The sequence below is a fragment of the Chiloscyllium plagiosum genome, chromosome 42 (assembly GCF_004010195.1).
Source record: "Chiloscyllium plagiosum isolate BGI_BamShark_2017 chromosome 42, ASM401019v2, whole genome shotgun sequence".
NCBI classification, from domain to species: Eukaryota; Metazoa; Chordata; class Chondrichthyes; order Orectolobiformes; family Hemiscylliidae; genus Chiloscyllium; species Chiloscyllium plagiosum.
The window spans coordinates 5,512,502-5,526,097 of NC_057751.1; the positions used below are offsets into that span (position 1 = coordinate 5,512,502).

Below are 13,596 nucleotides of genomic sequence, written 5' to 3' on the forward strand. Positions count from 1 at the left end.
CTCTCTGCCCCCACCCCCTCTCCGGCCCATCATCCTCACCTTAACCTCCTTCCACCTATCGCATTCCCAACGCCCCTCCCCCAAGTCCCTCCTCCCTACCTTTTATCTTAGCCTGCTTGGCACACTTTCCTCATTCTGAAGAAGGGCTCATACCCGAAACATCAATTCTCCTGCTCCTTGGATGCTGCCTGACCTGCTGCGCTTTTCCAGCAACACATGTTTCAGCTCGGATCTCCAGTATCTGCAGTCCTCACTTTCTCCTATTTCCTTGAGACAGTCCACCCCAACTGTAAACACAAACTCCACTCTGGTGTAATCCTCTGCATTTCCTAAACAAAGAGAACGTGCAGTTTCCTTAAAATCCGTTCATGGGGTTAGGCCAGCATTTATTGCCCATCTCTCGTTAAGAGTCACCCACGTCACTGGGGTCACGTGTAGGCCAGAATGGGTAAGGTCTCCTCCTGAACTAGTCCTGAAGAAGGGTCACACCCGAAACGTTGACTTCTCCACCTCTGGATGCTGCCCGGCTTGCTGTGTTCTTCCAGCCTCCTGCCTGTCCACTTTGGATTCCAGCACTTGCAGTTTTTTTTTGTCTCATACCAGGTAAGGTCGCAGTTTCCATCCCCAGAGGACATTAGTGATCCAGGTGGGCTTTTCCAACAATTGACAATGGATTCACGATCAACATTAAACATTTAATTCCAGAATTCTATTGAATTCAAATTCCACTGTCAGTTGTGACAGGATTCAAACGCAGGTTACTTGGGTCTTCTGATTTCCAGTCTCATGATAATTCCATTGGGACATCACCTCCCCCCGATAGAGACATTTTAATTCTGTTCTGCTCTCTTTGCGGACGGTGCCCCAGCTGACTGGAGTTTTCCAAAATGCTCTTCTGTTTTCATTCTCACAATGGAGTTATTCTACAGTCCTCTTAACTCAAAGCACCAGCAGTGGATCTGGTCGCTATCAGCAGACACCGCTGTTTGTGGGGAGCTGGCTAGGTGCAAATTGGCCCTCGTACGTACAGCGTGACAACAGCGCTGACACTTCCAAATCCCTTAATTGACTGCGAAACATTCCGAGGTTGCACATAGCACAAAAAAAAAATGCAGTTATACCTATCGTCCTTTTCACAGCCTCAGCCCATATTCAAGATCCTTGCTAAGAGCGAGAAAGGAATTTTGAGCACAGTTGAGTGCCCCAACAATTGCACAATCAGTAGAGTATGGACTAAAAAGGTCACTGGCATGGAAGAGATTAAAGGACACCCATTGTTTCTCTTTTACTGGTGCAGATTGTGTGTGTGTGACAGCAGGGGTTGGGGGAGAAGGTGAGGATTAGTTTTTGGACTAGTGAGCAAGGATTTGGAAGTTGAAGGGATTCTGGAAAGACAAGAAAGGTACACTTTCCAGACAGGCAGTTTCCACAAACCGCAATGACTGAACTAACAAGATAATCTGCTTTGTTGGTGTTAGTTGAGGGACAAATACTGACAAATCCATAGGAATGTAAAATTTGCACCATCAGGTTAAATTATCACCTGTAGTCTTAATCCCACAAGCTTGGTTGACCAACTCAATTAGCTGGTTGCCTGGAAGTGACAAAACAAATTCAAATTAGGCCAATCAGTTCAAATTATACCTCAAAAAAATACCAAACTCCAATGCAGTTTGAATTGAGTATCTTGACAATCTTAAAAGCCAGTGGCACAATCCGATGCTTTGGGAGTATAAGACTGGGAAAAATTGAATGGAGGTGGGGGGGAGAACTGCCAAGCCAATGACATCTGCAGACTGCCTGGAGAATAGCTCTCTTAAAGATACCTTTATCACTCTGTGACATATGAAGCATAATCCCTCGGAAGAAAAGACACAGGAAGATCCAAATAGAGGATTCGACAGCTGGCTAGCTTTGAAAACTTGAATTTTTGGTAAATCTTAATCAGGGGATGTCATCAAACTAGTATTAATGAAGGTAAAATATTGGTTAGAGGAAGGAGTTGTAAATAGTTGTTAGTTAATTATTCTCTGAACCACTTTATTTCTTAAGGTGATAAAGTTTTACTTTAAATAGTTCTTGGCCTCTCAAAATTTCACATATTACTGCACGGGATAAATCTTTTCTGTGTTGCTGGTTTGAATTAAGCAAGAGGGTTTACCTGGTGTCATAATAGGAGCAAACAGTAAGACACCAATTTTATTGCTGACAACTTTATTACCCAAACCAAACCAGTACCTGATACTCAGCACAAATCAAGAGAGAGACTGGAAGGCAACTTTCAGAATTACTTGGGGCATCGAAACCATACATGTTCCACGTTTAATGCCTGAAAACCTTTCTTGGAACAGACATAGATTAATGATTTGACCTCAGAGTAATGAATGGCATGCAAAGTATTCCAATAATGGAAAGATGTAATTGGGTTGATAAAAGTTCAAGTTCTTCCTTGATAATTCACAAACCCCTCTCTCTTGTCGGTACATCTACGTTGCCCGCTTCCTTCATGTTGAAGCTGTTGTGAAGTCAATCCCAAATAGCTCTGTGTTCTCCCAAATGATTAACCAGCCCCAAGTCACTGATCTGCTCACCTGGAATCCCGTTGCAGGACGGAAGTCAATACTGAGGACACATCAGGCATGCCCGAGCCGGTTAAAGTATTCACACATAATGCGGAAGATCACCCCAATGGCATGTCACGATGATTCCAAAGCACAGAAGTATAAAATCAACTGAGACGGAGTACTGACATTGCCCACAGTGGCAATACTCTTCTGTTTTAGCTTGTATCCATGTATTCGGGGGGGATGAAGTTTAGTAAAGTTTGTAAATTAAAAAAAGGTTATAGCACACATGTTATCTCAGGTAATATATTCCACCACTTTCTGCTTACGAGCTGCAACATTCATAATCTACAGTGAAGCAACAAGGTGCCATTATCGGATCTAGCATTGTATTTGCTTTGTTCCTATTGTGCGTGGAACTCTGTTGTTTCAATTTCACCCTTGTCAATCCGAACTGCTAGGTTCGTTATCAGGCAGGTTATCAGCACACCCGCAAGTTGTTATACACAATAACTTGGAGGTGAGTGCTTCAGGTGAATTCAGAGGTGCCCAGGGAGAAAGATTGACATTTATGCCAGCATTTTGTAAGACCAATTGCTCAAAGTATCACATCTCTGGTTCTGAGCCACCGAAGGTTTAATAGTGGTCCACAGGAGCAATATGACTGAGAAGACTTGCTGATCTCTGGTTGATTGTTGGTAACTGGCCATTATGAAGAGTGGTATTGGAATGACAAAGCGATGACATTAGAGCTATTTTACCTAATTATTCTTGGGTTACATAAAAATATCCCTTCAACATTTAAATACAAGAATGACATGTGAGTCAGTTCAAATCCCATCCCAGACCCTAGCATGAAAATACAGGCCAACACGTCATTGCTGTAATGACAGAGTGCAGTACTGTCAGTTGTGCTCTCTTTCAAATGGAATGTTAACTCAAGATAATGGACTGATCTCTCGGTTAGAGGCAAGACACTGTTTTGAAAAAAGCAGAGGAGTCTTCCCTCATGATTAAGTCAACATTTATCCCTCAATCAACATGACAAAAAAAAAAGCAGACTGGGAGTCGTGGAGAAACTCAACAGGTCTGGCAGAGTCAACCTTTTGTGTGCAGTGACCATCCCATTTTTATCTCAACAGGTGCTGCCAGATTTCTTGCTCTTCCTATGTATCAGATTTCCTGTGTCTGCAGGTCTTTGTTTTTTTTTAAAAAACTTTATCACAAAAGAACTTTATCACAAAAGAGATTTCCACAGGGTCCCCACTCTCTGGGTGAAGACATTTCTCCTCATCTCAGTCCCAAATGGCCTACTCATATCCTCAGGCTGTGACCCCCCCCTGGTTAGATGAGATTATTGACAGTGTGGAAACAGGCCCTTCGGCCCAACAAGTCCACACCGACCCGCCGAAGCGCAACCCACCCAGACCCATTTCTCTACATTTACCCCTTCACCTACTGGCAATTTAGCATGGCTAACTCACCTAACCTGCACATTTTTGGATTGTGGGAGGAAACCGGAGCACGCGGAGGAAACCCACGCAGACACGGGGAGAATGTGCAAACTCCACACAGACAGTTGCCTGAGGCAGGAATTGAACCCAGATCTCTGGTGCTGTGAGGCAGCAGTGCTAACCACTGTGCCACCGTGCCGCCCTGGTTATTGGGAACATCCTTCCTGCGTAGGCCTGTTGGAATCTGATAGACTTTGATGAGATTCCCCCTCATTGTTCCAAACCCTCATCCTAACCGATCCAGTCTCTTTTGGTATGTAGTCTTACCATGCCAGGAATCGCTCTGGAGAACAATGATAAGACCCTTAGACCATAGGTGCAGAAATTAGGCCATTCAGCCCATTGAGTCTTATCAACCATGAGTGAATGGCTGACTAGCTTCTCAACCCCATTGTCCTCGTGATATCTCAGTCTTAAATATCTTCAATGACCAGACTTCCACAGCATTCTGTGACAATCTATTCCATGGATTCACCACTCTCTGGCTGAAGAAGTTTCTCCTTATCTCCATTCTGAAAGGTCTTCACTTTACTCTTAAGGGTCCTAGTCTCTCCTACCAATGGAAACATCTTCCCAACATCCACTCCGTCCAGGCCATTCAGTTTTCTGGATGTTTCAATTACATCTTCTCTCATGCTTCTAAACTCCACTGAGTATGGACCCAGATGTTCCTCACATGTTAAACTTTGCATTCCTGGGACAATTCCACTGAACCTCCTCTGAACACACTCCAGGGTCAGTGCATTCTTCTTGAGATATGGAACGCAAAACTGTGCACAATACTCCAAATGTGGTCTGAGCAACTGGTGCACTCCTTCCCTGAGCAGAACATCCTTCCTCAGATAAGGGGACCAGAACTACACATACTGCTCCCAGGCATGGTCTGCACCAATGCCTCCTATAATTGCAGTCAGACAGCCCTGCCCTTGTACTCAAATCCTTTTGTGAAGAAGGTCAACATACTGATTATCTGTTTATTGCTGGCGACATCTGTGCGCTTACTTTCAGCTAATGGTGTAAATTGCACATTACCCTCACTCGATTTATCACCACCCAGATAATAATATACCTCCCTGTTTTCGCTGCCAAACTGGATTGCCTCACATTCACCTGCATCCCATGGTTTTGGCCATGCATTTGCCCACGTGCTCAGCTTGTGCAACTCAGAATGAAGGAACTTTGCATCCTCCTCACACTCGCACCCATCTTTGTTTCGTATGCAAACTTGGCGTGACTACATTTAGTTCCCTCATCCAAATTGTGCATCAATGCTGTGAACAGCTGGTGTCCGAGCACTGATCCCTGTGATCCCCTGTGACAAGCCCCTGGGAAAGTACCTGCACCACACCCTCCACCTCTGGGATGTAAAACTGCAGCATGTTCTGAATTCCACTCTTCAGGGTGACGACAGAGCTGGGGCAGCTGGTGCACGAACCCTGCAGCATCAATTTGACAATTCCGTCTTCAAAACCTTTGAAGATCACATCACCGCCGTCCTCTTGAACTGTGGGCCTGCGAGGGGTGGGGTACAGGGAGAGAGAAAGCACACAGGTAAAAACAATGACTGCAGATGCTGGAAACCAGATTCTGGATCAGTGGTGCTGGAAGAGCACAGCAATTCAGGCAGCATCCGAGGACAGGCAAAATCGACGTTTCGGGCAAAAGCCCTTCATATTCCTGATGAAGGGCTTTTGCCCGAAACGTCGATTTTGCCTGTCCTCGGATGCTGCCTGAATTGCTGTGCTCTTCCAGCACCACTGATCCAGAGAGAGAAAGCACAGTTAACCTGTGTCAGACACAGTACGGGATTTCACTGAGATTCAAACAAGGATGCCACCGTGTTTGGAATTGTGTGTGTGTGTCTGCCATCTAGTGGCAAAGCAGGTGATCCAAGCTGAAAGGGGACGAAGCCAGAAAATTCCTGATTTCTTACAGAATGCAACAGGGTTGTGACCTATGTGTGCCCCCTCCCACCCCTCTTTAGTGACAATGTGGTGTTGTGACACTTTTACCAACTCCCACCTGGGGAACTTGCTGCTTCACTCTGATTTGATTTGATTTGTTATTGTCACAAACACTGACACAGTGAAAAATATAATTTTGCGTGCTAACCAGACAAACCGTACCTTTCTGAAGCACAATGCAGAATGCAGTTTTACAGCTGGAGAGCTGGGTGCAGCCAAAGATCAGCTCTCACATATGAGGGGTCTGTTCAAAAATCTGATAACAGTGGGGAAGAAGCTGTTCTTGAATCTGTTGGTACATGTTTCCAAACTTTTGTATCTTCTGCCCAATGGAAGAGGGTGGAAGAGATGATAACTGGGGTGATGATGTTGGCTGCTTTCCTGAGGCAGCAGGAGGTGTATACGAAGTCAGTGAAAGGAAGACTAGTTTGCATGATTGACTGGGCTGTGTTCACAACTCTGTGTAAATTCCTGCACTTTTGGGAAGAGCAGTTACCACACCAAGCTGTGATGCACCAGGGTGGGATGGTGCATTGATATAAATTGGTCAGAGTCATTGTGGACCTGCCAGATTTCCTCAGCCTTCTGAGGAAGTCGAGGGGTTGCCATGCTTTCTTGACTGTGGCGTCAGTGTCGATGGACCAGGACGGAATGCTGATGATACTTACTCTGAGGAATGTGAAGCTGCCGACCACGGCCACTTTCAGCACCAGTGATATATACATTTGGGATCCTGCTGCTCACTTCCCCGTCCCCCCACTCATCTTTAATCTCACCCAATAACAGCTTTTCCACAGATTGTGCACAGCCACCTGTGCTCAGGAGAGTCACCATGACCCAGCAAGGCTGGAGAAGTACTCCAGATCAGACAGTAACTTGCAATGTCCAGAAGACTGCATTGACCGACCATCAAGATGGACCTCAGGAACCTGCAAAAACCACTGACCAGGCTACTGCTGGCCACTGTGATCATGAATGCATTCAGCCAACAAATAAATTAGCTCACCCCCTCAACACACCTTCCAGCCCCTTCACCCACATATGTAAATTCACATTTTCCTGAATTTAATTCATCCACTACATTCCCTGTGGCAGTGAATGGTCATTTGAACAACCCTCTGTTGGCAGAGTAACTTCTCCAGAGCAGCCAACTTTTCTAACCAGTGAGTGCCTTTCTCAAACGTCCCAAGTTCTTCTCTCACCTACAACACCTTCTCCAGATCCAAACCTCTGTCGGTCATCCCTAAGTTGCCATTCCATTTTTTTCTCCACGCATACCAATAGCACCACTCTCCACAGCTTTGCTGAGAAAAGACAGCCACACTGTCAATGCTTTTCATCCTGCACTCATGCAGCCAGACACCCTCATGCCATATTTCAGGATCACAGAATCCCCCATATGGTGGAAGCAGGCCGTTTGCCCCATCAAGTACAGACAGGGTGATACGCAGTGGGTGATATTAAAGTTGAGTGGGGGTGGGGGGTGGGGAAGTGAGCAACAAGATCCCACCTGTATGCATCACTGGTGCTGAAAGTAGACATGGTCGAGAGTTTCACATTCCTCAGAGTAAGTATGATCAGCGGTCCATCCTGGTTCATCAATACCGACGCCACAGTTAAGCAAGCACACTGATGCCTCCACTTCTTCACACCAACCAAAACCACACCCTTCACCCTCTCCCCACAATCTCACATTTCCCCATGGCTAATCCACCTAGCCGACACGTCCCCGAGCACTATGGGCAATTCAGCATGGCCAATCCACCTAACCTGCACATCTTTGGACTGTGGGAGGGAACCAGAGCACCCGGCCGAATCCCACACAGACACGGGGAGAATGTGCAAACTCCACAGATACAGTCAGCCGAGGCTGGAATCAAACCTGGGTCCCTGCCACTGTGGGGCAGCCATGTTAACCACTGAGCCACCACACCATCTCGAGGGAACAATTTATAATGCATGAGAAACAAGTGTTGATTGGTTGGTGGGTCAACTCCAATTTCTTAAAGCATAACTAAGGGAACAGTTGTCTCTGAAGTTTTGTTTATTTTTCAAAAATAAAAGAGGTAAAGCCTGGAGAAGTTCCATTTTACCCCACAGAGAACAGGTCCCTTTGTATTTGGTGAAATTCTTCCTGCACGAGATATGAGCATCACTGGCAGGACGAACACCCCTCACTGCTCTTGAATTGGGAGGCTTGCTTGACCATTTCAGAACTCAATTAAAAGTGGATTCTAAGAATTGTACATTTTAAAAAATTTGTGCCTTTTGAAACTGTGGACTGCAATGAGAAATAACTGGTTTTAAAAAAGAGATCAATTTCCCAGGATGGCTGCAGACAGGGGCATGGAATTCATGTTCGGAGTCCAATCTTAGGAAGAGGTGCAGCTCAGTTTATCCAGCAACTCCAGCTTTGATAATGGGGTGAAACCCCCCTTACTCCCCATTTCTCCTGAACCAGAAGATATTCCTGAAGGGAATGCAAATACCCCAGCAACTATCAACAGAAGATTTGCAACCACGATCTGACATAGCGCACACAGTTTCGATTAAAAAAAAATGGAAACGGGCAGTCAGAAACGCACCCAGCGTTGTGCAGCCCTGTGAGTAAGATCAGTCACAGATTAAGAATGCCCATTTCTCTTTCACATCTCCCTAAGAGGTGCAGGCAGTCACCAACACCCTGTGTCAAGGGCAACACAGAAGTGAACCTTTTCAGAGGGAACCGGTAGCCTGTTATCATGGTGCTTTTTTTAAAACTCTTCAGCCACAGCGAGTAGAGCGTCACTGGCTGGGACACCATCCATTGCCTAATCCCTCTGGGCAGTGAAGAGTCAACCACTTTGCTGTGGGTCTGGACTGATGTGTCATTCAGACCAGGCAAGGAAGGCAGATTTCCTTCCCTAAAGGACGTTACTGAACCAGATGGGTTATTTCCAACAAACAACTGTCCCATTGTCGTCACGAGGCAGACTGTTATTGAATTTAAACTCCACCATCTTCCATGGTGGGATTCAAACCCTGGTCCCCAGAACATGATCTGCGTCTCTGGGTTAACAGTGTGGCGATAGAGCCTCTGGGCTGCCTGTACTCCACATGGTGTCTCTGTCTGGCAAGACTCATTTGCACATCAGGAATCCCTTTTAGATTTCTGCTCTGCTGTTGACCAATTAATGTATAAACCAATGCCCCAAACCCCGCTCCCCCCACAACAGGAATACATCATATCACGTCTCGGTTGGATCAGAACCTGAACCGGACTACCTGCTTGGTCAGCTGCCCGTGACTGTGCATTGTGAGAGACAATGTCGAAAAGCATGTGCCACAGAAATTGAGAACTCGTCATTCCCTCCCAGACTCACATTTCAGGTGCATGGCATGTTCCACTGCTACTCACCGAATCCTGGTGTCCAACAGCTCCTTAATGATGGCCACAACTTCGTCATCATCCTCTGAAGCAGCTGGAAGCAACAAGGGGACAATTTTTTAAAAAATCAACACATGTCAGGGTGCTGCCAAGTAACACACGCAATCATACGAAAATAAAACGTGTTTTTGCATGTCCTCTCTGACTCTGTCGATCTGGAGCGTGACAACATCGCCTGAATGAGACAAGACGCGAACGATCTTTTGTCGAGACCTCAGAGGTGGCCTCTCAGATTTTCATGAGGAACCAGGGCACCATAACAAGATGCTTCAGCTCTAGGGGGACAGGAGTAGTCAGTCCATTGCAGCCTGGCCCTTCTCGGAGAGTCAGGTTCCAGGGGGCTCAGGGCCGCGAGCTGAGTTTCGAAGAGTATTAGGTACAGTATTTTGAAATGAAAACATGCTCCACATGCCTGCAACAAGGTATAGCATGGGATGACACAGTGCACCAGAATAAATCAATGCGCAGGGTTCCACCGTTGGGAACTTTAATCCACAAGGCCACTGTACAAAATGTTCCAATATGCTGTGACCCCCTGTCAAGCCTCCAAGTGAAGCATCCCATTGGACTTTTCCCACCTGGCCAAAGCTGGTATAAAGGGCTTTATACCAGCGGAGGTGTGCGATCTCCATCAGAAGGGGGGGACAGGATCGGGGAGAGGGGATGAGCAAGGTTGGATGGCGTTCCTGGGCCCTGAAAGCCACCATGAGTGTGCAACCCCCAACTGTGACTCAGGTGAACAGTGGGAAGGTGAAGAACGAGCTGAGGGAGAAATGAACGGGAAAGCAGGCAAATGGTGTAAAGGGGAGAAGGAGGAACGTGCTGGGCATCAGGAACAGTCCAAGTGCGCTATAACTGTGTGGCAAACCCTGCAACATGGAATGCTGGAGTGGGGATGCCTTGGTTGAGATGAGCTGGCCTTGGTTTTATGCTGAATCACATTTCATGTAATTCGGCCACCAACAGCCCCTCGTTGTCAGGGCCACTGTCTGAGACCCCTGCCCGGTGAACTGAGTCAGGCACCTGTGAGAATTGATGCAGAAACGGCGAGAGGATTGGGAGCTGTGACACCCTTCCCCGAGATCTGATTTCTCACCGATGCCCGGACACCTGCGAAACGCAAGGAGGCCATTCAGCCCCCGCGCCACATTCCATCTTGACAACACCTGACGTGTCACGCATCCAGCCAAGGCAGGAGGGAAATAAAACCATCCCATCGATCTTGACAGGAAAGCAGCCGTTTTTCCTGCTTTTTCCTGTTCCCTTCAACGTGCACGTATACCCCTGGGTGTCCCTGCTCCTGCACTTACTTGTAGAACGGTACCCCTACATTACAGTGCCATTCCAAAGTTCTTTCAACACAAGTGCATCACCTCACACTTCTCTTCAAGTGAACCTCATCTGTCACCCTACCCCAATGATGTACCAATTTGTCCGTGTCCTTTCAGAGTTCCACACTGCCCCACCCCCACCCGACCATTCTGTGGTTCGTGCCAGATTGCCACAGCGACTGGACACAGAGGGAGTCCGTTCGCCCCGTCATGCCTGTGCTAGCTGCTGGGTGGAGCAGTCCTGTTTGTTCACCGGTCACTCTCCCCCACCGTGCAGTGGCCAGGACCAGTCTCCCAGCTGCACCCACATGTGTATCTGTCTGTCTTTCTGCCGCCAGGAGGGTGGGATGGGGTTTCCTCACAGCTGACCAGCTCGAGCACCCACCTGTATCGGAGCGCGGAGCGTCGTCAGTCAGGATTGGGAGTCCCGACGCAAAGAAATCCATGATGGCGGCATACACGTCCGGCTTGAGCAACTTCCAATCCACCTCCTCGCCGACCTGGGGATACACACACACAGAACACAATCACCACTGGCCGTTCAGCCCATCCAGACAGGACTGCCCCAGCTTTTGGAAAGCTCAGTCCCCAGTACCCCTAAATCCCCCCACGATTCTTCCCGTAACCCTTCTGTCATCCTGATACTTTTTGGAAAGATCAAACCCGCTTTCGATATCTGGCCCACTTGAAATCCGACCCGAATCGGTGAGGAAGGCTCCTCTCTTCCTCATCGCATCCCGGGTTCACAGCCATTCCCCTTGGGCGAGGAGGGTTGAGAATTGTCACGGCCCCTCGGTGAGAACCCAGGAAAGTAGGAGGACAACTGACACAGACCCCCACAGTCGCCATCCTTGTCCCAAAGCTCACAGACCCAAAGCCTCAGCTCAGGACCCCCATCTGTGGTCCTGACCCACACTTGATGCAGAAGTGCCTGAGGCACTCTGGCCATTTATCTGGTGCACGAGGAGTACACAGATACGCAGGCGTCTCTGACAATCTGTCCAAACTGATCAACGCTAACGGTGTAGCTTCTCTAAAGGGAGAATTGGAGTTAGAAACTCATGATAAATTCAATTATGTTTTAACATGCAGGATTGGGAGAGGCTGAATCAGCTGGGGCTGTTTTCCCTGGATTGTCAGAGGCTGAGGGGTGACCTCATAGAGGTTTATAAAATCACGAGGGGCATGGATAGGGTAACTAGACAAAGTCTTTTCCCTGGGGTGTTGGAGTCCAAATCAAGAGGTCATAGGTTTATGGTGAGAGAGGAAAGATTTAAAAGGGACCAAAGGGACAACATTTCACACAGAGGGTGGTACGTGTATGGAATGAGCTGCCAGAGGAAGTGGTGGATGCTGGTACAGTTACAACATTTAAAAGTCATCAGGATGGATAGATTAGATTAGATTAGATTACTTACAGTGTGGAACAGGCCCTTCGGCCCAACAAGTCCACACCGATCCTCCGAACAGCAACCCACCCAGACCCACTTCCCTACATTTACCCCTTTCCTAACACTATGGGCAATTGAGTATGGCCAATTCACCCTAACCTGCACATCTTTGGACTGTGGGAGGAAACCCACACAGACACGGGGAGAATGTGCAAACTCCACACAGTCAGTTGCCTGAGGCGGGATTTGAACTCTGGTCTCTGGCGCTGTGAGGCAGCAGTGCTAACCACATGAATAGGAAGGGTTTGGAGGGATATGGGCCAAGTGCTGGCAAATGGGACTAGATTAATTTGGGATATCTGGTCGGCATGGATGAGTTGGACTGTGTTGAACAGCTATATGACTCCTTAACTGTCCCGGTATGGAATGAGGCCTTTCTGCCCCTCATGCCTGGACAGGCTTTCCATCATGACCATGTGCCAATCTCCTGCTTTTGATCTGTCGCCTTGCACACGTGGGTGGCACAGTGGTTAGCACTGCTGCCTCACAGCGCCAGGTTAGGGTGAATTGGCCATACTAAATTGCCCGTAGTGTTAGGTGAAGGGGTAAATGTCGGGTCGCTATTGGGAGGGTCGGTGTGGACTTTTGTGGGCCGAAGGGCCTGTTCCCACACTGTAAATAATCTAATTTAATCTAATCTAATCTATTTCTGTTCAAAAGAATCACCCATTGGCCTCTTGAATGGCTCACTTGAACCTGCGCCCATCCCATTTGCAGGCAGGACTTTCTTGACCTGAATTACTCACTGTGTGAGAAAGGATTCATTTGAAATCCATGCCCCCGCTCTCATTCTTGTTCTGTTTACCAGTGGGACCGGCTTCTCCCCATCCCCTCATGTTGAAAACCTTAATAAAATCTGCTCTCAGTGTTCCTCTCTCCAGGGAGGACAGTCCCAACTTCCCCAGTCTCCCTGCATTACTCAAGTTTCTCATCCCTTGAACCATTACTGCAAACTGTTTCTGCACTCTTTCCAATGCGTTCACCTTTTTCCTGGAATGTGGGATCCACAGGTTGACACAATTCTCCAGATAAGGTCTAACAAGCATAGAGTCGTGCTATCCTCCAGCACAGAGACAAGTCCATTGGCCCAAACTGGTCCATGCTGACCAAAATGTCCATCCACGCCAAACCCATTTCCCTGCACTTGGGTGGCACAGTGGCTAGCACTGCTGCCTCACAGAACCAGGGACCCAGGTTCAATTCCAGCCTCGGGCAACTGTCTGTGTGGAGTTTGCACATTCTCCCCGACTCTGTGTGGGTTTTCTCCGGATGCTCCGGTTTCCTCCCACAGTCCAAAGATGTGCAATTAAGGTGAATTGGCCATGCTAAATTGCCCATTGTGTTA

General features: G+C 47.6%; 1 protein-coding gene across 2 annotated transcripts in view; it reads right to left on the bottom strand.

Annotated features, from left to right (window-relative positions):
• The window catches only part of LOC122543056 (NFU1 iron-sulfur cluster scaffold homolog, mitochondrial-like), a 29,551-nt gene that overhangs the window by 1,125 nt on the left and 14,830 nt on the right, over nucleotides 1-13,596 (bottom strand). For both annotated transcript variants that reach the window (XM_043681256.1, XM_043681255.1), the window contains 3 exons: nucleotides 11,186-11,300; nucleotides 9,440-9,503; nucleotides 5,416-5,590 (listed from right to left, as the gene is read on the bottom strand). In XM_043681256.1, the coding sequence (XP_043537191.1) occupies nucleotides 5,416-5,590; nucleotides 9,440-9,503; nucleotides 11,186-11,300 (354 nt within the window). The remainder of the gene's footprint in view (nucleotides 1-5,415; nucleotides 5,591-9,439; nucleotides 9,504-11,185; nucleotides 11,301-13,596) is intronic.